General features: G+C 37.7%; 1 protein-coding gene across 1 annotated transcript; it reads left to right on the plus strand.

Moving 5' to 3' along the window:
• The first annotated feature begins 1,705 nt into the window (after positions 1–1,705).
• LOC113800170 (alcohol dehydrogenase class-3) lies at positions 1,706–18,431 on the plus strand. The gene is made up of 9 exons (XM_027350895.2): positions 1,706–1,737; positions 3,464–3,704; positions 5,156–5,257; positions 5,584–5,725; positions 15,224–15,444; positions 15,583–15,669; positions 17,173–17,302; positions 17,521–17,784; positions 17,932–18,431. Exons 2-9 carry the CDS (start codon positions 3,687–3,689, stop codon positions 18,093–18,095), a joined length of 1,128 nt encoding a protein of 375 aa, XP_027206696.1. The 5' UTR covers positions 1,706–1,737; positions 3,464–3,686; the 3' UTR covers positions 18,096–18,431.
• Positions 18,432–26,659: the final 8,228 nt, after the last annotated feature.

The following is a 26,659-nucleotide window of genomic DNA, read 5'->3' on the forward strand; positions in this document are numbered from 1 at the left end:
CTCCCACCCTTTAGATTTGCAAAACCTATTCCCACACGCCCGGAAATACGAGGCCAGGATCTTCACATCAACAGCAGAGGACAGAACCATCACTATATCACAGACAAGAAACATCACAAGAATTGATGGAAATTTAAAGAGACAGTCCATTAACTTAAGACTCCAAACAAATCATATTTGAAACATAATCTTGAAAAATTTGTACAGAAAATAGAGGTACGACCTTTCTTACATTGATATGATGCTAGTCTTAGTTTTCAATTTTGGGAACATTGGGAGGCATAAAGAATTGATTAATAATATGAATAAGTTTTCAATGCCTTGTCTTCAATCATGTAGGTACGCCTGGGATGAAGGGAAGGAAAAGGTAGTTTTCAGAAGCATCTGAGAAGTTTATATTATCATTTACAGAACACTTTAAACAATTAGGAGGCAAAGCAGTGCAAAGATTTAAAAAAAAAAAAAAAAAAAAAAAGGCGTAAGATAATTAGCATTATGAAAACGTTAGTAAGAGTCTCAATTTCATGAAATACACAATAAATATAACAGACATTTTGAAACCTAAGAGATGTCTAAAATAGTTTATTAAATATGATTACCAAAAGCATGACTTTACAAAAAGAAAGAAAAAAAAATGAAATCTCCCAAAAGAGCGAATTTCACGTGCGACATTTTTCCGTTCTCCGACATGTTTACATGATAACGGTGGTGATAGAATAGTGAGTACGACAGTTTTTACTGAACATTACTGTCGCGCCGTCTGGCAGCGGAGAGTGTCGTCTTCGATAGGAAAGCATGGCAAAAGCCTGTGAGCCCCAGCGGTTGGCGGATAGTGTAATATCTGAACAACAGATGGCGTTATGTACGCGATGTATCGTTTGTTTGTTTACTATTATGAAACGTCACGCTCAAAAACGGTAGGAAAGGGATTGCTTGCTTTTTTTTTTTTTTTTTTAGGTTTGTTTGCTTTTGCATACTTTCTGTTTCCTGTTGTTTTAACTGTAGGCCTGCTTTTATTAATACTTTCCTTGATGTTGTCTTGAAATAAAATAAAGAAATGTTTTACATAAATGTCTTTGTATATCCTTGATTGTGGAGTTTATTTAACAGATTTGTTTAATTAATAAATTGTAGAATTTGTTGAATTTAAGTTTATATTCATTGTATTAACAGCAAAGATATTTTCTGGAATATGATTATATAGTATTTAAATAATGGAATAATTTTATGATATGGAAATATGCATACACAAGAGATGATTATTAATAAATGCTTTATTGCCATATTCTAAAAAAAAAAAAAAAAAAAAAAACAGTGCGAAACATTATTTTGATGCATGTAAAGAAACCTCTAATAAGAAAATAAATAAACTAAAGAATAGTATAATCATAGAATTTCATGTAAATTTATAAATATATATAAAAAGTAATTCTTTAATAGATGTATTTCAAGTCTATCATTTAAAACATTGCAAAACTTCAACTGAAACTATACCTTTAAAACTAATAATAATAATAATAATAATAATAATAATAATAATAATAATAATAATAGACTATATAACTTTATAGTCCCCCCTATAATCTTCCTCCTTTTTTAGTTACATATCTGAACAATAGATGGCGCTGTGTGAAGTTTTGGACCTCACATTTTTTTAATCGGTATAATACGTGTTTTCCTATCTTTCTTATATAGTCTTTGGTACGGACACGGTGGATTAGGATTAAACTAAATACGGTATTAAGAGTTAAGGACGCAACAGAAGACGCCCCATGTAAACTTTAGTGCCTTGGTACAATCGAGTCCCGTGACGAGACCAACCTCAACATCAGTCGTAAACTCCAAGTTGTGTTTGTCGTCTGTCAACCGTGTTGGCATTTAACTTATGATATATTCAAATCACAGCAGACAAGGCAAGTCAATACTGAATATCATTAATTTCCGGTGTGTTGAACATATAAAAAGGCACTGTGTGGTTAAATAAAGGCTATATAAGATAATGCCCACTATCTAACCGAGAAATAAAAAGTTACTATATCCGGGTTGATACTTCTACAAGAGCTTCCGAGCTGTTGTATTTTACATGATACTTTATAATGTGTGACGTCATAACATGGCGGCTATTTTTCTTTCGAGTAACGGCTCCAATGTGAGATACAACATTAGACTGTTTTGAGTATCCGGCCCCGCTTATCCCTAGCGGCATTTCTGTCGTTTTCTGAACATTAGATGATATAGAAAACGGAGATAAATAATACATTTGAACCATACACTATCATAAATGGATGAATATTAGATTGTAGTTACAGTCGCCTAGGGTCAGTGACTGATGATTACAGGATTGCCTGCGTTACTTTCTTGTTCATTGCACTGCATAAAACAAAACATAACAAATACATTTTAAGACAATAATGTAACATTATTCAACAACATAAAATGCACCCGCATCTCTTTATAGAAAATGCATTACCAAATAAATAGGGACATTGAACCTGAAAACTTGATTTATCAAAAAAGTACTATTTATAGTGTGTATTGTAGGGCTGAAGGTTTGAAGTCACTCTATGGATGTCTCTGCCTTTGGTGATTCCCAGCTGAATCGTCATCGGATGAAATTTCCGCCGTGGTGACGTTCGGTCTGCCACATGTTATCAGTTCATTTCAAAATGGTTTATGGAATTTTTGTTTGATTTATTTGAACAAGGGAAAATATTTCATCATTGCTTTTTTTTCATTTGCATCACAATTTTTTTTTTTAAGGCCGGAAAAAATCCGTAGTGACATCACCATCTATCGGTCGTCTTTTGTTTCCGTTTAACAGACGAATTTCCGTAGAAATGCAGCCCTGTCCCAACCTACTGTGAGTTACGATATACTGCTCCTAGGATTAAGGATTTGTGACCTTGAGAATGTTGACAATCAATTTCTTGTCTTCGTGTCCAAATATGACTATGTCCTTGCTAATATCAGCCAGATTAGCAATTTACTTACGTGTTGCCCAAGGTGTATCATTGTTTGTATGCATACAGTACAGTACATTTTTGTCTACCTGTATGTTTATAGTTGATATTTAAGCACGGATCTCCTTTTCTTATGTCTCTTACTCTCATAAACGCATTTAGAATAACACCAACAACCACAGCCACATTCCATTTAAAACAACCGGAATGATCCACTTGCATATACAACCGTAATCCATCACCCACAACCACCCAAACCACAACTGTAGTCCACCACCTACAATTACAACCAAAATCCACCCACAAACGTAACCCACCGCCTATTATTACAACCCAAACCCTCCTACAGTTACAACCAATTCAGAATAACCCAATGACCAATGAGACTAACCCAACGATTGCATCTGGAGCAAAATAACAACCAAAGCACAGCAACTAAAGCAGAATATCTCATCAACTATAACCAAAGCACAACTCCCCCCTCCCTCCCGAGAAAAAAACAGCTGACAGCCTGAACACAGCATCCAGCAACCCAGCCAACAAAGCACAATAACTCAACAACTGCAACCAAAGCACACCAACCCAACATCCCCTCCCCAAGAAAAAAATAGAAGAAAAAAAGGCAGTTGACTGCACACGGCACCCGGCAACAGCGCATGAACGGGAGGTCGAGCGCCGCCACGCCGCACTCGCCCGTCGTCAGGCACAGAGAACACACGTCCCGCGATGGCTACTCAAGGACAGGTATGATTTTCCGTTTTTTTGAGTTTTGAATGATCTGGAGAGTTATTTGAGCACGTGGAAGGTTGGGGGAAGGATTGTTTGTGTAGTTGGATGTGATTTGGGGAAGAGACACGAGACTTATTGGTGTTTTTTATTATTTTTTTGTGAGGGCCATGTGCCGGCTGTGTTTGAAAGACGATTTTGTTTTATTGATGTTTGTTTTGTGCATGGATGTTTTCCTTTTTTTTCAAATAGCTTAGAATTAAGGAGAAATAGTCGTTTAGTTATCGTTATTTCGTCTGAAAGGCTCTAAGAAAGATGTCATTTGTGTTGCAAAATCTTTAATGCAAGTTCAAGGACGTTTCTCTGCTTGCGTGTGACATACCACAGTGTGAATTTTTATGATGGTTTGGGAAGTCTTGATTGCGAGTTAGATTGTTAGCAGCTGGTTTGTCTTGAATGAATGCATGATTTTAAATTGACAGCTGTGTAATTGTAGAAATTTATAAGATGAAGGAACAAATGATAGTTTGAATGTGTAATATATCTTTTCGTCATATTCTCTACTTTGATTATTTAGGGCTTATTTGTTGTAACTAGAAAGTTGGTTTAAAATGTGGTTGCATTTTTGATGTAAGAAGCCCTTTAGTATATATTATAAATGTTGGGTGTGGCTACCAATGACAGCCAGTAAGGCACCTGTTGATGCTCTGGTAAAGACCAGCAAATATTTAGCATGGTAGAGCTTATAGTTTTTCCTGACTAATGATGATTAGAAGTACTCTTTTTTCGCACAAGATATGATGTCATGTTAAGGTGTCAAATTTGTGTTGGACTTGTGGCTATGGATAGAAGAAAACCTATATAGGGAATAAATAAAGGTAGAGGTTGAAGAGACTGACGCGCGTAGATGGAGCGAAATGGACACCACCATCTTATAGAGTGGAAGAAATAGTGGGATAGGATATAGTATATGATGCAGAGGCCTTACAGTCACTGCTAAATAAGGAAAATATAATGTGCGCTTGCCTTTCAAATTCTAAGTCCATCAGCTTGTTTACCTTGCAGAGTAAAACAGGTAGAGGTTACAGACACGGACACGCGTAGATAGAGGGAAATGGACACCGCCATCTTGTAGAGCGGAAAAAATAGCAGGGGATAGCGTATAGTTTAAGATGCACCGGCCTTATAGTTACTGCTAAATGACGAGGGGGTGGAACGTTTGAATTCCCATAGATTTGCCGAATAGTGGGATGGGTTCCAGTAGAGCTTTTTGATTCTGGCGCGTCAGCCGGTAGAATTTCAAAGATGCAGAAAAATTCATTCTCATCCATACCACCTTTTACACGATATCTTGGTTTTGGAATTTCAGTTGTGGAAGGTTTGTTGTTCTCGGTATCACAATTAGCAGTTGCTTTTCATACCTCCTAAATGTTTCCTGGCAGTTGATTTAAATCTTCCCGCTTGTGCAGGTGATCAAATGCAAGGCTGCAATTGCCTGGGAGAAGCTGAAGCCGCTGAGCATTGAGGAGGTCGAGGTCGCTCCTCCACAGAAGGGAGAAGTCAGGATTAAGGTAAGAATTTGATAGTTTATTCTATAGTAATTTTCCTTCAAGCTGGAATTTTATCGCCTTTTTAAAGAGTCTTGGGATGTGGTGTCTAATTCTCATGTTTATTGTTGCAGAGAGTTAAAATGTGCATACTAAGATAATAAGAAATTTTTAAAAGTAAAAAATGTAATAGTTTGTTAGACTAACTTAATTAATCTTTGTTACGGATGCACTAAGCCACGGTAAATGGAATATAGTAAATGGAAGATTAACAGTGTCACCCAAGATGCAGATTTTGTCGTTTTGCAAAGCTAGGCATCACGAGTATATAATAACCTTTGATTTTACAGATCCTGGCGACTGGCGTGTGTCACACAGATGCCTACACCCTGGACGGCCATGATCCTGAAGGAATCTTCCCTGTCATCCTTGGGCACGAAGGAGGAGGCATCGTGGAGAGTGTTGGGGAGGGAGTCACATCCGTCAAGGAAGGTGTGTTACTGGTTGCTTATGCTGCTGTTGGTCTTCTTTCTAGTTCATCCATTTATTAACCCCCCCATCCCAATTCCTTTGTTTTCATCTTTATACAATTTCTTATCTCGCCTTTTCTTCTCTATTTCACTTTCACTGTCTGATACTCCTGAGAATAAGAGGCCTGCATCTTCATCCTCATCATGTTTATCTTCTTCAGGCACTTTCTTCTTTCTAGAGCAACCGCCTTTTGTTTTCTTCTGAATATCTTTCTCTTCTCTACTTCCTCTAGTAACTGGTCATTTGTTAACTTTTTCCTTGGGGATGATTCTCCTGCGTACAGACTTTTTCTTGGCATCATCTTTTACATTATCCTTTGTCAGGTGGCTAGAACTGCTGCAAAAAAAAAAGATTAGAATCCCAGCACAGGAGATGGCTAGGGTCGTGAACCTTTGATGTTCATGGGACTGTTGGTTAGCTGGTGTCATGAACTGTTGATGTTAATGGGTATGATGGTGGGCTATTGTTGATGTTGATGAGACTGGTTAGGGGCTAGTTTTATGAACCTTTGATGGTGATGGGCTAACATTTGAGTATAAATTTTGAAACCTTGACACCGATCACACCGTTGGAAGGAAGGTGTTTGCTCGTGGATCCCAAGGTTGGATTATTTTGTAATTTCTGTATATTATAACGCTGCTGCTTTCATACAGTGTATACAATTATGTATGATTAATAATCTCGGTTATTGGTCCAAAATTTATACCTTTAGTTCTCTGTTCTATATATATCGCTTTAGTTTATGATACTGTAGTTTATATTTCTGAAATTACTTATGTTATTTGAAGATTGTAAGAATACAAGTGGATAGTAAAATACTGTTTACTTTCCACCGGTTTAATTATTAATGAATGTTTTACATGGCATGGTCTTCACGGGATTCTGAACAGTGAGGAGGAGGTGCCATTTCCTCGCTCATCTTTTATATAGAGGAACTGCTGAACAAGGCAATTCCTCTAGCCTCGCAGCAGCCCTCAGGATGATTACATCCTTCATCCCATTACTTATTTTTATAGTTTTCATATTATACAAGCTTAAACAAAATTGTAAAAGTAATAATAACATTAGAAAGATGTATATATACACACACATACATACATACATACATACATACATACATACATACATACATACATATTTACATATACACACACACAAAATCGTAGTGGACTCTATATGCACTTGTAGAAGTCATTGGTATAACTTCAGGCCACTTACTAAATAAGTCAACTACAATCAAGAAAGTGTGACCTTGAAAAGGACCTGCAAAGTCAATGTATAATCTCCCATGGAGTACTAGGTGTCTCCCAAGGGTGTGTCTTACATGGAGTTGGGTTGTTCTGCTGAAATACACAGCCCTCACAATTTCTTACATACATCGTGATGTTATTGTCAATACCAGGCCACCACACAGAAGTACGAGCAATTGCCTTCATGCGTACAATACCTTGGTGATGGGCATGAAACTCTGTAAGAACCCTACCCTTCAAGTGGTCTGAAATTACTACTCTGGTTTATCTCATTACATAATCCTGTACAACCGACAGTTCAAACCACCTCTGTAAATGATTTCTATTGTTGATCAGACAGTACATCCTTATCCTTTAATGTCAAACACTGTAAAACCTTTGATAATATAGGATCACTCTTAGTTTGACTTGCAATTGGTTTTGATGTAATCGGCAGCTCGCATGCGTCTACTAACAAAATGCTCGATGTTACCTCCCTCGAAGCCTGATCTACTGGCAGTCTAGATAGAGCATCTGCATTCCCCATCTTGGATATTGACCTATATTCTATATCATAAAGGCAGCTAGGGTTATTGACCATCTGTGTAGACGAGCTGCTACTAACTCCGGCAGACTCTTCTTTGGTCAAAAAATAACCAATAGTGGATTGTGATCTGTTACTAATGTAAAGGTCTTTCTACCATACTGGTACATGTGGAACTTCTTTACACCATATACCAATGCTAATCCCTCTTTTTCTATCTGAGATTATTTTTATTCTGCCTTATTCAATGATCTCGATGCAAGAGCAAGGGGTCTTTCAGTACCATCCTCCATAATGTGTGCCAATACTGCACCTAACCCTACTTGCGATGCATCACACACTAATTTTACAGGCAAATCCTTGTTGTAATGTACTAGAAATTTTTCATCAGTTATTTCAGCCTTCAGCCTGTCAAAAGCTTCCTGACATTTTACTGACCAGTTCCATGGAACTACTTTTGTGGTCAAATTATACAATGGGCTAGCAATAGTGGCTAGATTCATTACAAACTTACCATAAAATGTAACTAACCCTAAGAATGACTGATTCATTTAAATTCTCTGGTACTTTTGCACAGTTAACTGCCCTAACTATGTCATCAGTTTTATGGAAGCCCTCACCATCAATTCTGAAGCCTAAATACTCAAGGGATTTTACAAAGAAATTACATTTACTTTTGTGTTCGTTCCATTTTCCCTGATTTTATCTAAAACAGCTAGTAATCTTTCTAGATGTTTTTTGGCTTTTCCTGCTTTCAAAATGTCATTTACAAAACAAAATACTCCTGGTAAAGCATGAAATAGTTTGTCCATGGTTTGCTGCCATATAGCTGGACTGGATGCTATTCCAAAAGGCAGTCTTTTTGGCCTGAACAACCCTAAATGAGTGCTCTGAGTATAAATCTCTTGTGATTTATCATCCAACATTAGTTGTAAAAATGCAGACTTAAGCAAATCTTTGAAAATACTCTGTAATCACCTATAGCAGCTAACATATCTTGAATATTTGGTAGAGGATGTTGTGCAACCTGCGATTGTGGATTTACAGTTACTTTATAATCTCCACAAAGTCTTACACTACCATCTCTCTTGGCTATTGGCACTAAAGGTGTACCCCAATTTGAATAATTAACCCTTTCCCAGGTTCCTTCAGCCTCCAATCTGAGAATTTCTTGTTCCACAGCTGGCTTCAATGCATATGGAATTTTCCTGGGGACATGAACTTTGGAGCTGCCTCTGATTTCAATACCAATAAGGCTGTCCTGTTTGCAACTGTACCTACACCCTCTGAGAAAATGTATTCTCATTTATGGATGATAGATTTCTCATGTTTACCTTTGGTACTTTCTCAAACACCTTTGGCCTATTCAATTCAATACCCTTTACTGTCAACCCATGAAAACCATGTGTCTTCAGTCCTTTATCTGTTGGCTGCATCTAAATACCTGGAAATTGTCTTAGCTATATTCTCAGGCAGTATAGTAACAACTGCCCCTTTATCTGGCTGCATTACTACTGGCTTACCATTTATTAGAACATCTATGTATTTTCTTTTTTTCTACTATCTATATACTTGTTGACAAAATCTAATCTTTGTCTGCATTATAATCTCTTGTGTGGCCTCAGTTTTATATATGACATTCCTTGACCTTTGATTGGGCTTGTTTGTACAAACTTGAGCAAAATGGTTCCATTTTTTTATTACATTTCTTACCCATAGTAGGACATTTATCAGTATCCTTAGCACTATGGTTTTCCCTACCATACCTACGGCAGTCCTGTGAACTAGGATATTTCTGATCTGCTGTACTTGGCATGTGTCTGGGAGGTGACTCACTTGATCTGTTCCTTTGGACAGAAGCAGGTAACCTTCTAGCCTTTCATTCCTGTACTTTACTCACAAATTCTTTTGTTTCATAGGAATCTACCTGTGACTGAGGCTTCTCTTATCCTTGCTATTTTCATCAGTTTATCTAGAGTTAAATTACCTGCTTTTAATAAATTTTCTCTAAATTTGCGGTATGGCGTGAGAATTAATATGATTGATTCTGTCTTCTAAGTCAGAAAATTCACACAAGGTAGCTGATTGCCTTAACCTCGTCACTCAAGAGTCTATCTTCTCATCATGCCATGGCTTACAATTTGCAGATTTAAATCTCTCATAAAGCCTTTTTACCTTTGGTGCAAAATGCTGGTTCAGTGCACTGACCATTGCCTCATGTGTTTAAACTACTATAATTAGGAAATGTTTTACGTATCTGTTTAGTTTTAACACCCATGTGATGTCTCAGATACTATAATTTTTGGTTGGGCAACTCCACTTGATCTGTGGTGGGGGAGTCCGCGCTCGGCTGCTTGGGATATCTAGGCCACCACGATCGCCGGTAGTCTTAATCGCTGCTGCATGGTTTGTTTTGCCCTTGTCGCTAGTGTTAGGGATGTTCTCATCTATCTCCCAAACAGTACAACATCACTTCATATCTCACGGGAAATCATAAGATATGTGCTTCGTTATCTCCCGTCCTCGTTTGCCAAAGTAGGGATCACAAAGTCTTGGATAAACCTGTTTATTGTAGGGTTTGTATAGAGTCTCTTCTATATCTGCTCTTTATTGTTGCTAAGCCATGAGGGGTTGCATACATCACCGCTAGGGCGTACATTTGACCGGTCAAAGAAAATGGATTGTACGTCGTTACATGGGTATCACAAACATAATAAATGTTAGTCAGTTTATACATAGGAACTTTATAGTGTTAACCCATTAACGTTGGTATATTTTGAAGCCAAAAATAAAAGATTCCGGGTGGCTACAAAATTGGTGGGCGGAGCTTCCCTGGAGTCTGTCCCCTCGCCGGCCACGGCCCACTGCTGCATCGGAGCGCGAGCCCCGATACAGCGTCACACTGGCGGGACACTCCGCAATGTTTATTTTTTCGGGTGTCTCATATATGGGACACCCGTCGTGACTAGGTTAATAATATATAGCATTTAGTGTATGTTAATACATAACGTTAGTAAGTACAAAGTAGATAATCTTCTCTGAATCAGTTATGAAGTGAAGAAAGTTATGACCTTCTTTAGAAATGTGATTTTTCTTGAGTTTTAAGTCCCTTTATAACAATTATACTCTTTAATGAGCTTGTATTCTTCAAGCTGTCCTGGTTCACTCAATAATACAGCTAATATACAAATGGAAATAGCAAAATGTGTTTGAATGTGTAAAAGAAATAAATAACCATCCATTAGGATGAGTGTCAGGCAATGTGTGAAACTTGCCACCACTGGAGAATGGACATGGGTAACAAGACTTTAAAATAATTACATATTCCCTGCAATGGGTTTTAACCCATAAATGTTGAAAACTATTATTTTAAAAAAATTAAGCTTCAGTTTCTTCAATGGTTTTAGGTGAATAGACATCTGACACTTTATCAACAGTTTCAATAATTAATTCCAGGGTACTCTTGGCCCTTCTTACTTGACAATTAGTCTCTCTGCTGAGTCCTTTGATATTGTTGTGATATGTGAAATGGGTGTCCTCTTGAGATTATGTCTTCTAAATGTTTCTTTCCATGTGAAATTGGAGATCATGTCCTTGTATGGTACGAGACATGGGAAGAATCTTGTCCTCCTTATCGCAATGCTACAGGGCTGACAGGGGATCACTTCCTGGACTGGCCACCTCCCTCAGCTCAGCTCCACACCACAGCATGAGCAATCTGTGGAATGTTCAAGCATTAATGTCCCATATGTGAATTGATAACAATGAAGGAAAGATTGAAATGGATAGGGATAGTTATGTAATTGTCTGGTTGATTAGTATATTGCCATTGTTAGTAACTTGTTCATTAATCCCATCTTTTAGTGTTATGTATTAATTATTACACATGCAACAGTAAACATAATGTTAATGTATGTTATTTCTTTTTATAATTTTTGTAATTTACCCTCATTTAGTTTTTTATAATAACCTGTGCCATGCATACGACTATGGGTTTCACATCTAGGTCTATTTGTTATTGTATTATTTATAATTTCATTCACATTATCTTCATGCATACTTAATTCTATTGCTGCATCCGCATTCATAGGCTCCCTTGTGTTATCTGCATTAGGTTCAGTGATTTCATCCGCGCTATCATTATTTCCTTCCACAATTTCACACTCATCTTCCACCATGCTATGAGGCTCTAGCTGGACGAACGGTGAATTACTGTTGGTAGAAGCATTAGCTCCCTGTATTGGTGTTTGTGGAATATGTTGTTCATCATTATTGACAAGAACATTGTCATCACTTTCATTCAAATTTCAGACACACGACTTGCAACCTGATTGTTATCGAGATCGTTTTGTGATTCCTCTGCCTCTTCATCACTGTCGCTTCCATAAGCGGCAGGTTGAGGTGGACTTCCTGATGACTTCTTGCTTGGGAGACTTCTGAAAGGTTGCCTGGTGTCTGGCACTAGGTCATGGGAAATTATAGCCTCTGGTATAATCTTGAGATTCTCAAGGTGTACCTCGATCCTCTTCTTTGTACCTACTTCAAGTCTGTAGACATGGTCTTTAACCTTGGCTAACACTCTGTATGGTCCTCTCCATTTAGGTGTAAACTTATCACCCTTCTTCTTTGGTCATTTGCAGTAAACTCGTTGGTTTATGCATAACTGTCACCTTTGCTCCTTTCCTTCTTTGGTGTTTGCATTGACTAGCTGCTCTTTCTAAATTCTCTTTAACAGTTTCATATATCTTATATGTTGCAGCAGCTCTCTCATCAAAATTATACTTTGATGACAAATTGGTCAGTGCGGCATTAGGAATAATGGGATCTGGTCCATAGACTGCATAATACAGTGTATCATCTACAGAACTATGGTAAGCGCTGTTGAGTGCCAGCTGTGCTGTCTTCAAATGGCGATCCCAATCTGTTGGTGACAATTCATCAATAATACTGCGAAGAATTGAGATTAGCTGTTTATTATGGTTTTCGACTAGCCCATTGCTTGCAAGATGGTAGATTGTAATCATTCAATGGGAGAATCCCCCAATTTTTGCTAATCTCTTCAAGATTGTATTCCTGAATTCTGACCCTTGATCGCTGATAATTACTTCTGGTGGGCCCCATTGACAAATTACATTGTCCCAAATGGCTCTTCCCACTTCGGAAGCTTCCTTACTCTGCAGTGCAGCAACATTAGTGTAGCGGGAAAGGTAATCTATACATGTCAAAATATACTTGTTTCCTCTTTCCGTGGTTGGTAATAGTCCAACAAGGTCAACAGCCACACTGATTGAAATTTTTCGTTTGGCACGGGATAACGTCCAAGAGGACATTGGGATGTATTTTCCCCTTGAATTTCTGGCAAACTAAGCAGGACATGACATTGTTTTACATCACATTCCATACCTATCCATGTAAATTGCCTTTTAGTGCGGAACAATGTTCGCTGCACAGCTCCGTGATCAGACAGTGGACTGCTATGAGTTGGATATAGCACCTTGTTGACTAATGTCCTTGGATTGACTAACGCTTCTTCCATCCCCCTTAAGGATGCGTGTTATGTACTTGAGGAATTGCATGCAGACCACCAAGGCATTGTAAGGACCAAGTCCATAGCCTGCACTTTTGTATGGTGGCCTAATATAGATAGTGACATTGAATTGTATATAAAATCATGTGAGGGATGCGCATTACAACAAAGAAATCCTACGCCAGTAACGTCACATCCTTGGGACTATCCTAGTATGGCTTGGCAGAGATTGCGTATTGATTATGCTGGTCCATTTTTGGGACATAATTTTTTTATTGTTGTAGATGCGTATAGCAAATGGCCTGAGGTCTACCAATTCCATGAGTACAATAAAGGCATTAATGAAGATGTTTGCAACACATGGTATTCCGGAACAGATAGTGTCTGATAACGGAACATAGTTTACCTCGCCTGAATTTAGGTCATTTTGTAATGCTAATACCATCAAGCATAGTTTAAGTGCCACATACCATCCATCCACAAATGGTGAGGCTGAATGTTTTGTTCAGACTTTTAAGAATAATATGAAGTGTAGACAAGCCACCAGTTCCACGATTAGCAAGTGCATTAATAGCTTTCTATTGGCATATAGGACTACACCACACACATCAACAGAATGTGAACCATCATTTTTATAGATGGGAAGGAGGATCAGGTGCAGACTTGACTTCATGAGACCTGATTTTGTGCAGAGTAAAAGACAGGAAGGATGGATGAAGGTGCAAGATTGTAGTAATGTTAGAGAGTTTAAGATGTACTGCCACTCAACTATTGTCTCCCATTGTTGGTAAGATATTCCTTCCCCAGACTTCTGGAGTGGAACCATGGCCCTCGTTCCTTCTATACTGTCACGGGGAATTACCTTTCTTAGGACCTCGGTTAATTTGTCCAGGTCCTTGCCCTTCTCTGGCGTAGCAGCGGCAGCACCTGCCTCCTTTTTGACTGCTACTTCCAGTCGTGAGGCAGCTGATGTCTTGGGTCTTTCCCCTAGGCCTTGACCTGCGGCAATTTCCTCGTGCTTCAGCACTTCCTTGGCTTCAGATAGTTCCTGCCTCAATCTTACTTCCGTGGCCGTTTCTTCAGGTGCGTCACGGAGTGCAAGATGTTTCTTGTGTTCACTGCCCTGGGTCAGAAAGTCATCGGAGCCTGGCATATTTCTAAAGGGATGCCACCAACCCAAATGGACTTACAAGGGTCACAATGTAGGAACAGCAAAAAACAACAGTAATGTCAAAGAGATAACAGAAAAAGAAACGTTAATACCGTAATACTTTGTCAGAGAAATAAACAAACAAACATGGATGGTGTGCGACGATGCAAGGAAATCAGCGAACATGACTCACAACGCTTATGAGTGTATTATGACACGACAGTCTGCTCACAAGCAATTAATACAATAAGATGACCTATGGTGCGCTAGCATATATATGATGAGCAGTCTGTTGCATTCAGGTTGTATCTTGGTATACGCAAAACACGAAATTTACATTTTAATCTTAATATAATGATCCTGTTTTGCATTTATCAATTATCAACAACCTGCGTAGGGATAGTCTATTGTGTTAATTTTAACCCATTACCACTGGTATATTTTGAAGCTGAAAATAAAAGTTTCCGGACAGCTACAAAATTGGGGCACAGGCAGAGTCCGGGCCAGCGGCGGCGGAGCGCGAGCCCTGATGATGACACTGTCCGTGAATGGAGCAGTTTTTTCCCACATTAATGGCGTCACACTGGCGGGACACCTGGCAATTTTTTTGTGTGTTGTGTATGCGCACAACTATAATTCCATTAGTATTCCATATACTAACCTGCAAGGTGTAAATATGTTGCTTTAATTAATCCCCTGTGGTAATTCCATGTTCGTTGCCAACTGTATAATGTTGATCTTATAACCTTCAATAATGTGGTTAATTATACGTGGTCTAGTAAGATGATGCTTGATTAGTGCTTTACATACTTGTCGGGTGGTGGCACGTGTACATAGAAAATGTTTTTTAGGGGGTACTTAAAAATATTGTTTGTAGTACCCTAATACAATGTGTAAAGCTAAATAGGAACTATATAATTAATTTGTGTACATAAGGCCCTATATCTTTCTCTTTTAGTTTAAGAAATTTAATCTAAAACTAAATTTTCTCCCCATACTTCCCTGTCAGGTGACCATGTGATCCCCCTGTACATCCCCCAGTGCTATGACTGCAAGTTCTGCAAGTCCCCGAAGACCAACCTTTGCGGCCGTATCAGGGCAACGCAGGGCAAGGGAGTCATGCCTGATGGAACCTCACGATTTACTGCTCGTGGCCAGAAGATCTTCCACTTCATGGGTTGCTCCAGCTTCTCTGAGTACACTGTGGTGTCAGAAATGTCTGTTGCCAAGGTTAGAGCTAGTTCTTTTACCTCAAGAAATTGGCTTTGCAAGTAGTAGCAAAATGCAATGTAAATCATTTGCTTTTTTTATTAGTAGTGCATTGTATGTATGTAGAAATAAAGATGTTAAACTAAGATTTCCTTACAGGTCAGTGACAAGGCTCCCCTAGATAAAGTCTGCCTTTTGGGCTGTGGCATTAGCACTGGGTATGGTGCTGCTCTCAACACTGCCAATGTAAGTATTAATGTTCATGCTGTTCTGATACACGTATACATTTATGAGATTACCTTGCTTTATACAGCCAAAATTCAGAGGTTTAAGAATGTTGGAAAATCAATATAAATTTTCCAGGTTAAAAAAAAATATATGCTGTGGGTGATGAGTGTTTACAGTATTGGAAATTTGCTAGATATAGAGTAACTGTTGAGAGACTTACCATCCCACCTAGATAGTAACATTATGATGATAACATTAAATGTAAGTGATGAGAATAGCTCCAGTAGTTTTGATAGTAGTACTAGATAAGATAATGAAATTGATAGTAGATGATATACCATCTTCTCTAGTCCAGCATCATTTTTGTTATTGTCTGGGGGTGGTATGAATGGATGGTCATAGAATTTTCTTTTGACTGATTTCAAGGACTGTCCTAAAAAGTCTCCCCAAAATAGATCTATGATTTGGTCTAAAGGCTGTCCTTTGTGATTTTCTAGGACTCGCTCTATTGACACTTTTTTGTTACCACTTAACTACAACTTCTATTTACAATTTAGAAGACCCTATCATAATTCACTGTAATCATGGAATGAAGTTACTACCCAAGCGAAGCTTAATTATATAATGACTATAATATTACATATCTGATAACTTGTGTATTTATGTGGAACTTTATACATTTGTTATGATCGCATCAGCTGAGAAGGCATGTTCTGCCATTTGGATTTATCGATGAAAAAACTGCAGTGTACAAGGAATTTTCCTAATTAACATTTGAAAGGCAGTCCTTACATGCGAGGGACACACCTAGAACTGTCTTTAACATTGGCTGAGTCATAGACAAAAATCAGCTGTTAAGGACATTTTCTCGAGTCATCATAGATAAAATATGTCAGGCAAATTTCAAAGTCATAGACATTTTGTGAATACTACCCCCAATTTTTATTATTTTTTATTTCATTAACTTGTTTTGCAGTTCATAGGCGTTAATGCAAACATGAACAGAAGTTATATATGATATTTGAATATTGATATAATGCAAAGCAATCATAAGCAAACTGCAAGTAGAGATACATGTAAATGGTATGGCCATTCAAAAATTATTGTCTGCTTTGATATGGCTAGTCACATTTGGAACTGTTGCATTGTTTCAAGGACATGCGTTTATTTTCACTAGCTTGATGGCAGCTCTAGTTTAAACGATGCTAACACAAAGGTAATGCTGAGCACGGTGGGGTGGTTGTTCAAGCAGTGGTAATGCACTGTCTTGTAGAGGTGTAGAAAAGTGTAGACGCACCACAGCCAGTGTGGGAAAAGGATGGAATGCCGTTAGAGGTATAGACTGAGAAAGGGGTTAAAGGAATGTGTTAATAAATTCTTTATCCTTGAATATTGCTTGGAAGATTTTCTGAGAACTGATGCTGTACTCGTTTCTTTCTTTGAATGTCTGATATTTGATGCTTCTTCAAGTTTATGAAAGTGAAATACAAGTATTGACTTCATACATGTTTAACTTTGCAGGTTGAAGATGGCAGCAATGTTGCAGTCTTTGGACTTGGTGCTGTGGGTCTGGCTGTGGCAATGGGTTGCAAGGAGCGTGGTGCAAAGAAAATCATTGGTGTGGACATCAACGAAGATAAGTTTGAGATGGGTTAGTATAAACAAGGAATTGTGTGTGCATATGAGCAGTCAGTGAATGAAGTTGTATTTTGGAAGAATCCATTTTTTTGTATTAGATTCAGGAAATTAAAATGTTTTATATGAAGGAGTAAGAGCTTTGTCCCTTAGAAAAAGTAGAGACGAATCTTTCTAGGAACTTAATTGTTTTCTGTTTTAATTTTGAATTATTTATTATATTTTCTTCCACAGCCAAACAATTTGGATGCAATGAATTCTTGAATCCACTGAAGGTGGAGGACACCGTAGCATCCCTCATTGAGATGACTGATGGAGGCTGTGACTACACCTTTGAATGCATTGGCAATGTCAAAACAATGCGTCAGGCACTAGAGGCATGCCACAAGGGCTGGGGACAGAGCGTCATTATTGGCGTGGCTGCAGCTGGCCAAGAAATCTCAACGCGACCATTCCAGCTGGTTACTGGACGAGTGTGGAAGGGCTCAGCATTCGGAGGTGAGTGTTAGACTCTGAGGAATCTTTTTAGATATTGCCATTGCATTTAATAATTCAAAATGAAAATTCAGGAGATTTAACCTGACCTTTTTCCAATAAAAAAAATCTAACATTTTTTTTATCCGACATGATTTTCCCCCCCCTTAGGCTGGAAGTCCCGTGACAGTGTGCCAAAGTTGGTGGACAGTTACATGGATGGCAAGGTCATGGTGGACGAATTTGTGACCTTCACCAAGCCCTTGGTGGAGATCAATGAAGCCTTTGACCTGATGCACCAAGGAAAGGCCCTCAGGACGGTAGTCAACATGTAAAGGATCCCATTTAAGATTAAAAGCAGATTTTTCTTTATATCTTATACAAGTACAAGTATTCAGTTGCTAGAAATAATGTATCAGATCTGGCCGTAGTTTTATGTTAAACAATGAAGCATTATTAAGTCGGTATTTTACCATTGTTTTCTTTGTTATCTTGCACTGTGCTCAAATATGACACCGTTTAAAAGTGTTTCTGATTTCAGTAAATAAACTGCATGTCCAGGTTCTAAATCAAAAGACATTATTGTAAGGCATATTCTGTCAAATGATGTACGGCAGTTTACATAAAGTTTTGTACGGAACTTTATACCAGTGGAATAAATACATAGTTTACATTGTTCTTTTGTCCCCATGGAGAACAGGCACCCTTTTACCTTATACTGAGGAATAATATCCCGAGACTAAGATTTTTGCCTTTTTTAAAATTAAGAAGACGGTATAATTAACCTAAATAAACAGTTATCATTATGGTAAGAAAATCAGAATTGCTTAAGTATTGTGTAAAAGCTTTTAAGATATTTTGCCCAACTATTGTAAAGAATAAAATAAGGGTGTAACTGTAATTGTAATTTGACAGAAATATACAAAATGTATTAAATGTTCAAGGTTTTATATTGAAGTGATGAAATGTAACAAGACCAAGTCAGACTATTTATGAATGGAGCTTTTGGGAAGTTACAAGGTCCATTAACTTCTTGTGCTGGGATGGCAGCCCATACATGCCATATCCACTGTGGTTATAATTTGTTTACACATAGCTGGCTTCATATGTACTGATGTAGGGAGTCGGTTACTTTTCATACCTCTCTTACCTGTTTATCCTTCTCCATAAGTTCTGGAAAGATTCAAAAATCATATTACTATTAGTATTTTAATAACGGTAATCATAATGTCGGTAATAATAATAACTATCAATATTGGGGGGGGGGGGGGGGGGGACTTAGAAGACCAGGACAAGGGCCCAATGTAGGATTGTAGGGGGCACCCCTACCTTGAGCCTCTGCCCTCGCCTCAGCTAATCTTGCATGGTCTTCCCTTTTCTTTCTTTCCCTTCATTGCCTTATGTTCACATCCTAAATTGTGGGAGCCATGTTGAAAGGAAAGGACTGGCTTTGTCAGTCCTGATCAGCCTTCGTTCTGTTTGCTATTTACTCTACCCTTTCTACTACCATACTAACCAACAGCACTACAATCTTTGACATCTGACACATGCCCTAATTATTAGCTCATTTTTATCCTTTTTGCCACAAAACTCTTATCAAATTGCTGTATGACTTGTCGTTACCTGGGGGTTTCGCGCCCTAAGCCTAGCCCAATTGCTAGATTTGTATATGCCGCTAATGGCCTTAGATGTTGACATGACAGGAAATTTTCAATAAATAGATAATCAATTTGTTGATATTGGAGGGGAGGAGGTATGCTGGCTCGCGCGTGTTAGGCTCAAATTAGATTTTGAGTAATAAAAGTATTTTCAAACTGGAAAATCCTGAACGAAGAGAACACAGATAATATATAAAATCTTGTGAAAGGAGTAGACAAATCTTTATCAATACTCAAAACTGAAGTTAGAAATTACCAAATGGTTCAATGATAAATACCAGAAAATGAGACAAAACAAATGAACCTTTTTGGAAAAGATTCAGAAGACATAGATCTCAAGCAGCATATGAAAGATATAAAGTAGGGAAAAATGAATATATCCAAACCATTCGGGAATGGTTCAAATGGTCTTTGAAAATGATGAAATAAAACGGATATACAAATAAACCATAGCTCTCTTGAATTATATACATGAAGGAAGACAGATCAAAGACCAGCAGCATTCTTTATACTAAGGGGGAGTAAATGTGGGAAATTCTCAACGAGAAATTTCAGTTTGTTCAGGAACCATACTTTGATATAGAAAAACGCGTATAAAAGAACATAAAAAACATAACACTCAAAAAGAATGAAATAAAAGGCCTGCTAAATTAATTAGACTAAAGCAGGGACAAAAAAAACTGGGTCCTTAGGAAATCCGTCGAAGAACTGTATATTCCTTTACTGTTCATATTCCAAAATTCAGTGAAAAGGAAAACTACCAAAAGCTTGGAAACTCGACAACATTAAAACTTTATGTAAGAGTGACCACAAGCTAAACCCTCTGAACCAAGTACTTGAAAAATAACAAATAAGCAATTTGACTTTAGGGAGGATAGGTAATGTGTAGCAAATCTTTTTATGACCGAGTTTCTGAAATCTTAGAAAAAAAGAGACGGCTGTGTGGATTGCCTATACTTGGACTTTAAAAAGATGTTTGATAAGGTGTCACATTGAAGAGCATTATGAAAATTGGAACACATGAGTGAAATGCAGATTCCTCGAATATATAGAATAAGCCTTTTTAAATGGACAAGTGATCACATGGGAATGAATGACTTGCGGAATACCTCAAGGGTTGGTGTTGGTGCCCTTTACATTTATTGTTTATTAATGATTTAGAATCAAAGGTAAGCCAAGGTCAAATGAATGTTTGCAGACGACGCGAAAATACACACATGTACATATATATAATATACATATGTGTGTGTGTGTGTTCTTACCTAATGGTCTCAATACGGGAGAAGAGCTAAACTCATGTGGTCCCGTTTGCTATATTTAAATTGTTGTATAACTTTTTAAGGTGATGTATATGTTGGTACATATTACGTTTTGGGGGAAACTGTTCCATGCTTCAATAGTTCTGTGTGGGAAACTATATATATATATATATATTTATTTTTACATCTTTATTACTTATTTTTACTTCCAACTTTTTGTGTCCTCTCGTTCTTCTTGTATGCAAGATTAAAAAGTTATTCTTATCTATCTTCACTCTTCCTGTAATGCAGTTGAATAGCATAACCAAGTCTCCCGTTTTCCTTCTTTCTCCCAAGGTAGTAAGTCCTAATTTCTGTAGTTTATCTTCGTAACTCATATCTCTTAGAGTAGGTACCCATATTGTGGCCGCTCTTTGAACTCTTTCCAGTTTGTCTCTAACCTTTTTTAAGTGTGGACTCCATACCACTGCACCGTACTCAAGACTTGGTCTTATGATTGCTATAATGATCTTTAACATATCTTCGTCCACATACACGAATGCCCTCTTCATGTTGGCAGTCAGTCCTAGCATTTTGTGGACCTTTTAATTTATATGATCATTTGGGCTAAGGTTTCTGTTTATGATTACCCCAAAGTATATTTAACCTTCACGATGTTTAATATTGCGTCTCCTAATTTATATTGTAATAGGGGGCGATTTTTACTTTCTCCGGACCTGACTACATGGCATTTATTGGTGTTGAATTCCATTTTCCATGTACAACTCTACGTGAATAAGTTCTCAATGTCACTTTGGAGGCATTGGCATGAAACATTGTCTGTTATCCTTCTTTGTATTTTCGCGTCGTCTGCAAACGTATTCAGATGACTACCTGGGCTTATGTTTGTCTTTAAATCATTGACGAAAATAGTAAATATAATCGGCGCCAACACAGATCCTTGAGGCACTCCGCTGGTTACTCGTCGCCATGTAGAATGCTTCCCTCTAATTACTGTGCTCATCTGTCTTTCATGAGATAAGTCTTTCATCCATGTGAGTAGTTTGCCTTTCAGTACACCTAGGTGCTCTAATTTTCATAGTAGTCTTTTAAGAGACAGTTTATTAAAAACATTTTTGCAGTCCAAATACACACAATCCATCCAACCGTCAATTTCTTGTAATATTTCAGATACTCTATCATAAAAAACAGAGGAGGGCTGTTACACATGACCGTCCTTCTCTAAAACCAAATTGTTTATTTCATATTTCGTGCTTTTCAAGTATTTCAACTCATTGTTTCGTAATTATTCTTTCTGGTAGCTTGCATACTACACTAGTTAACGAACTGGTCTATAATTTAGTTTGTCGCCGTTCTTATGTAAGGATACAACATTAGCGAGTTTTCAACTTTTTGGTAGTTTAACTTGTCTCTCTGAATTTTGGAATATTAACAGTAAAGGAGTATACAGTTCTTCGACAAAGTCCCTGAGAACCCATTTTGAAATCTCATCTGGTCCCTCTGCTTTGGTCTTGTCTAATCCTTTTAGTAGAACTTTTAATTCATTCTTTTTGAGGGTGATATTTTCGATGTTCTTTACGTTTGTACGGGTGTTTGTCATATCAAAGTATAGATCCTTAACAAACACTGACTGAAATTTCTCATTTAGGATTTCACACATTTCTTCCTTCTTAGAAGGAATAATGTTATTGTCTTTGATGGTGCTAATTTGACCTCTACTCTTAGTTTTACTATTTATGGAGTTAAAGAAGAGTTTTGGTTGACTTGTACATTTGTTGATTATATCCTTTTCAAAGTCTAATTTCGCCTCTCTCATGGTTTGGGTATACTCATTTCCTCCTACTTAATATCTTTCATACCCTGCCTGGGATCTATGTCTTCTGAATATTTTCCAAAAGAGCTGCTTGTTCTCTCTCATTTTCTTGCATTTGCCATTGAACCCTTTTTGGCCATTCCTTGCTTTAGGTTTGAATTTGGATATGAATTTCCGCTCCTTTTTTTTATAGATCTCACAAAATTTTGAATATTGAACATCAAGGTTCTCATCCCCCAGAAGTGTTTCCCAGTTTATGCTATCAAACGAAATCCTTAAGGCTTCTATAATCATCTCTTTTGTAATTGTACTTTCCCTTTCTTTCATTGCTTACAATGAGTGTTTTCTTGTAGCAGACAGTACTATAGTTTAATTGCTGCATGATCGCTTATTCCTAGAGGAGGACAATACTTGATATTTTAATATCATCGTTATGGTTTCTGAATATTAGGTCAAGCATAGACGGCCTATCTAGCCCTTTTATCGTGGTACGATCTGTTACATTCTGGAAAAGGCGATACTCATTTATGACTTTTAGTAACTTGGCATTCCACGAATGCGGTTGCGCTCTGGGATCGAAACTTTCCCAGTCGATTTTGTTGTTAAAATCCCCTGTGATAAGAATTTCTTTTGTATTGGTTTCCGTAAGTTGTAGCACTTCTTCCAGGCTCTTTATTGTCTCTTGAATTAGTTTTTGGCAATTTTCTTGTGACCACACCGATGTATGAGGTGGTATGTATACCGTGGTTATTATCATGTTTACCCCGTTTGTTTCTACCTCAATTTCCTTCAGTTCCACTATGGGGTCTTGATTAATTTCTGATTCATTTGTAATAATTCCTTTCTCTGTTAATATTGCTACCCTCCTCCATTTCCATCTGCCCTATCTCTTCTCCAAATATTATAGTCTTTGAGTCCTAATGCTACATCGTCTATGGAGTGATCCCGTTTGGATTCAGTGATGCATATTACATCTGGTTTATTCATTTCAATTATTGTCTCTAGTTCTACCAACTTCGAAGATAAACCATCAATATTTGCATAAACTATTTCTATATAATCTTTCGGTATTCCTTTTGGCTGCCGGATTATTCTTTGTCTCTACATTTTGGCTCCGATGGTATATTTGCTTTGCTTGGAGACCTCTCATCCTCCAAAGAAACAAGTTTTTTTTTTCTCTTCACTTCTTTGTTCATTATTTGTTCTTTACTTCTTCCATTTTGTGTTGTTTTTCTCTCTCATCTTTGGTCATATTTTCTCTTATCCAGATCTTATATTCTTCATGGGTGACCAGGACTTTGGCTTTCATAATTATATCAGTTACCATTTGCTTATTTATGAATGTTACTTTTAAAGGGCGTTTCTTTCCCTTCTCGAATAATCCCAGCCTCCTGTGAGCTATGATATTCTGCTCGGCGAATTCGGGATTTATGACCTTGAGAATCTTTGCAATCAGTTTCTTGTCCTCGTTGTATCGTTCAATTCCATCTACAACTTTTTCTTCATGTCCCAATATGACTATGTCCTTGTTTACATCAGCCATTTTAGCAATATTCCTTGCATGTTGCCCAAGGTGGGATTTGAATTCGTTCTTCTTTACCGTTTTTGCAAGCTGTGTCTTAATTTCTTCCTCTGTGATCTTGATTGTCTTTTTCTATCTTTTTTTTCCATTTCATTTACGGTTTCCTTTACATTTGATACATCGGCGTATGTAGCTGTCACCCTTTTACCTCCTTCCATTATCTGAGTCTGGCTGCTTGACAAATTGCTTTCGATCTGCTTGACAGTTTCTTGTACTTTGATTATTTCCTCTACTTTTTCCTGCAGAGTTTTTGCTTCGGTTTCACTACCGTTGCCAATCTTGGTTTCTGCTTCTTCTGACTCTTCCATGAGTTCTTTGATTGTCGTGTCAGATTTTTCCATATTCTTTCACTGAATGGTTGTGTTCCTGCGCAAATTTTCTACCAATTCCTTCAGATTTGTGTGTGTGTGTGTGTGTGTGTGTGTGTGTGTGTGTGTGTGTGTGTGTGTGTGTGTGTGTGTGTGTGTGTGTGTGTGTGTGTGTGTAACTGACGATGTTTCACGGAAATGCCTCCAAACTACTTTGAATGTAAGAAGGAAAAGGGGCGACATGACTATGCTGTACAACTATATTTCGAGAAAAGTAAAGTTAGATAAAGGTGTCCTTATAATTTTGAACACGAGAAGGTCGAGAGTTGAGAGTAAAAAGAGGCAACTAAGATGTCAACCATTGAAACGGAATAATTTCCCAAATAACTGCTGTGTGTCCAAAACGATGTTAGGTATAGCATATGAGACCCTCTAAGCTTAGCTCTTCTCCCGTATTGAAACAAGGAGAACATACACACACAAACATACAAACACACACAAACACACACACACACAAACACACACACACACACACACACACACACACACACACACACACACACACACAGTGCAGTGCATCAGTGCAGTGCATCAGTGCAGTACAGCTCTTAATGTTAAATACGAAGAGGATTGAACAATCGGTGGTCTAGTCTGCCAGCCATGGTTTATGTAAATGTGCATAATTCACGTTTAAAGAAAAAAAAAAAAAGGTTGGAAAGTGAAGGAATAAGTAAGAAAAACAAAATGAAAAAGATAGTGTGGCTTTGTGCGCCGGGACGTGAGAGCGAAGGTAAGGGAGGCGAGCAGTGGCTGCGAATCCTGCCGTAACAACTAAGATCAAACAAGGAAATTAAGTTTTCGGCAGCAGTTAGAACTGAGGCTTTTGAACCCAAAGTAGACAACCAGATAGCAAATGCCAGAAAATGAGTGAAGAAAACATACATTTGAAGGAATTGGTAGAAAATTTGCGCAGGAACACAACCATTCAGTGAAAGAATAAGGAAAAATCTGATACGACAATCAAAGAACTCAAGGAAGAGTCAGAAGAAGCAGAAACCAAGATTGGCAACGGTAGTGAAACCGAAGTAAAAATATCTACAAGAAAAAGTTGAGGAAGTAACCAAAGTACAAGAAACTGTCAAGCAGGACGAAAGCAATTTGTCAGGCAGCCAGACTCAGATAATGGAAGGAGCTAAAAAGATGACAGCTACATATGCCGATGTATCAAATGTAAAGGAAACCGTAAATGAAATGGAAAAAAAAAGATAGAAAAAGACAATCAAGATCACAGAGGAAGAAATTAAGACACAGCTTGCAAAAACGGTAAAGAAGAACGAATTCAAATCCCACCTTGGGCAACATGCAAGGAATATTGCTAAAATGGCTGATGTAAACAAGGACATAGTCATATTGGGACATGAAGAAAAAGTTGTAGATGGAATTGAACGATACAACGAGGACAAGAAACTGATTGCAAAGATTCTCAAGGTCATAAATCCCGAATTCGCCGAGCAGAATATCATAGCTCACAGGAGGCTGGGATTATTCGAGAAGGGAAAGAAACGCCCTTTGAAAGTAACATTCATAAATAAGCAAATGGTAACTGATATAATTAAGAAAGCCAAAGTCCTGGTCACCCATGAGGAATATAAGAAAATCTGGATAAGAGAAAATATGACCAAAGATGACAGAGAAACTCTTCAAAACGAAAGAAGTAAAGAACAAAAATGAGTGAAGAGGAAAAAAAACTTGTTTCTTTGGAGGGTGAGAGGTCTCCAAGCAAAGCAAATATACCATCGGAGCCAAAATGTAGAGACAAAGAATAATCCGGCAGCCAAAAGGAATACCGAAAGATTATATAGAAATAGTTTATACAAATATTGATGGTGTATCTTCAACGTTGGTAGAACTAGAGACAATAATTGAAATGAATAAACCAGATGTTATATGCATCACTGAATCCAAACGGGATCACTCCATAGACGATGTAGCATTAGGACTCAAAGACTATAATATTTGGAGAAGAGATAGGGCAGATGGAAATGGAGGAGGGTAGCAATATCAACAGAGAAAGTAATTATTACAAATGAATTAGAAATTAATCAAGACCCCATAGTGGAACTGAAGGAAATTGAGGTAGAAACAAACGGGGTAAACATGATAATAACCACGGTATACATACCACCTCATACATCGGTGTGGTCATAAGAAAATTGCCAAAAACTAATTCAAGAGACAATAAAGAGCCTGGAAGAAGTGCTACAACTTTCGGAAACCAA

Source organism: Penaeus vannamei, chromosome 36 (genome assembly GCF_042767895.1).
Source record: "Penaeus vannamei isolate JL-2024 chromosome 36, ASM4276789v1, whole genome shotgun sequence".
Taxonomy (NCBI): domain Eukaryota; kingdom Metazoa; phylum Arthropoda; class Malacostraca; order Decapoda; family Penaeidae; genus Penaeus; species Penaeus vannamei.

Coding starts and splice junctions, on each gene's coding strand:
- LOC113800170 (XM_027350895.2), top strand. Junction 5,258..5,583: donor AGGGAGAAGTCAGGATTAAG/GTAAGAATTTGA, acceptor TTGATTTTACAG/ATCCTGGCGACTGGCGTGTG. Junction 15,670..17,172: donor CTGCTCTCAACACTGCCAAT/GTAAGTATTAAT, acceptor TTAACTTTGCAG/GTTGAAGATGGCAGCAATGT.